Below are 1980 nucleotides of genomic sequence, written 5' to 3'. Positions count from 1 at the left end.
CTTTTTTGCCATTCCCAGCTTAATTCAGATTTTCATTATGTCACACTTGAAATCCTGTAGTTATTTTATAGTTGCTCTTCTTCCCTCTAATCTGTCACTCCATTTTAATCTGTTTGGTTCTTATCAGATTAATTTTCCTAAAATAATAATTTTATTATCATAATTCTCTGACGAAGGCCCTTAAGTAGTTTCATTGTTTTGGCTCCACTCAAACTTCACCTGTGTCCTAATTTCTTTTGTGGATCAAGCAGACATGCCTGTGGTGGATTTTGGAGCCAGGCAGACCTGAATTGACAGCTTGGTTTTGACTCTGTGAGATGTGGTTGAGTTCTTCAGGGTCTCTAAACATTACCTGCCTGTCTGTTAATTAACATGGAGAGAGAAATGTGTGGCTGTCTCAAAGTATGACTATGAGAATTAAAATTAAATAATGTGAGTTTTCAGAGCTCTTTGTGTTTGTGTCTTCCCTTGGGTGGATTCTTGGTTTTTCCCACAGCATGGCTCCCAAACACCAGTCTTCACTTCCACCTCAAGTGAAGAAACCAAAGAAAGTGAGACTGACTCCCGCCTCCAGGGCAGAGGAAACATCTGCTTCTCCAAACTTGCCGAAGGAAGAAAAAGAACAGCAAGAAGAAACTGAACATATTGATGAAGTACAAAATGAAATTGACAGACGTAATGAACAAGCCAGCGAGAAGATTTTGAAAGCAGAACAGAAAAATAACAAACTCCGCCAACCATTTTTTCAGAAGAGATCAGAATTGACTTCCAAAATCCGAAATTTTGGTGTAACAACATTTGTCAACCATCCACAATTGTCTGTACTGTTTGTGCAGGAGGGTGAAGAGGCGCTGCATTATTTGATAAGAGTTGAAGTAAGAGAATTTGAAAATATTAAATCAGGTTATAGAATAGATTTTTGTTTTAATGAAAACCCTTACTTTGAAAATAAAGTTCTCTCCAAAGAATTTCATCTGAATGAGAGTGGTGATTCATCTTCAAAGTGCACTGAAATCAAATGGAAATCCAGAAAGAATCTGATGAAAAGTTCAAGCCAAACGCAGAATAAAGCCAGCAGGAAGACACAGCATGAGGAACCAGAGAGCTTCTTCACCTGGTTTCCTGATCATTCTGATGCAGCTGCAGATGAGTTAGGAGAGGTCATCAAAGATGATATTTGGCCAAATCCATTACAGTACTACTTGGTTCCTGACGTGGATGATGAGGAAGGGGAAGAAGAAGATGATGATGATGTTAAAGAAGAAGAAGGATTGGAAGATGTTGATGAAGAAAGGGATGAGGATAAAGGTGAAGAAGATGAAGATTATGAGGAGGAGGAGAAAGGAGAGGAAGATGAAGGAGAAGATGACTAATGGAACACTGATGGATTCCAACCTTCCTTTTTTAATTTTCTCCAGTCCCTGGGAGCAAGTTGCAATTTTTTTTTGTCCTCTTGTTTTTAGTCATCCTGTTTTCTCCTTTATACCATGGTTCTCAACTTATTTTGGGGGGAAATACCTTGAGCAGAACTCAGTAGGAAAAGAATCTCTACCCTTTTCTGCTCCAAATTCATTTTTATCCCTTCCTGTCTCAACAAAAACTTTATGAAATCAACACCACCATGCTCCGTGGGAAAAAAGCCTCCTACTCCCTTAGCTCTGCTGGAAGCTGGAAGGTGCTAGGCCCTTGTGAAATAGTGCATAGAAGTCTAGCTTTTTTCCTCCATTCTCTGTATATTGGGCTCAGAGATTACACTGTGTCTCTATGTGAATATGGACAGTTAGCATTTACCAACATGTATCTGTTTACTTTCTCTTGTTTAAAAAAAGGAAAAAAAAACTTTAATAAATGGGGTTATAGAAGGTCAGCAAAGGGTGGGTTTGAGATGCTTGGGTGGGTTAAGTGGGCATTTTGACAGTATGGCTTCTCCTTTGGCATGTTTTAATTGTGATGTTTAACAGACATCCTTGCAGTTTAAGA

General features: G+C 38.8%; 1 protein-coding gene across 1 annotated transcript; it reads left to right on the top strand.

Annotated features, from left to right (window-relative positions):
• Nucleotides 1-497: 497 nt before the first annotated feature.
• LOC133076506 (protein SET-like) lies at nt 498-1431 on the top strand. The gene has a single exon (XM_061171026.1). The coding sequence runs from the start codon at nt 498-500 to the stop codon at nt 1371-1373; it is 876 nt and encodes a 291-aa protein (XP_061027009.1). The 3' UTR covers nt 1374-1431.
• Nucleotides 1432-1980: the final 549 nt, after the last annotated feature.

The sequence above is a fragment of the Eubalaena glacialis genome, chromosome 16 (assembly GCF_028564815.1).
Source record: "Eubalaena glacialis isolate mEubGla1 chromosome 16, mEubGla1.1.hap2.+ XY, whole genome shotgun sequence".
Taxonomy (NCBI): Eukaryota; Metazoa; Chordata; class Mammalia; order Artiodactyla; family Balaenidae; genus Eubalaena; species Eubalaena glacialis.
This window is presented reverse-complemented; position numbering and strand designations above follow the sequence as displayed.

Excerpts from the sequence above, each read along its gene's own strand:
- LOC133076506 (XM_061171026.1), top strand. The coding sequence starts at position 498 with ATGGCTCCCAAACACCAGTCTTCACTTCCACCTCAAGTGAAGAAACCA.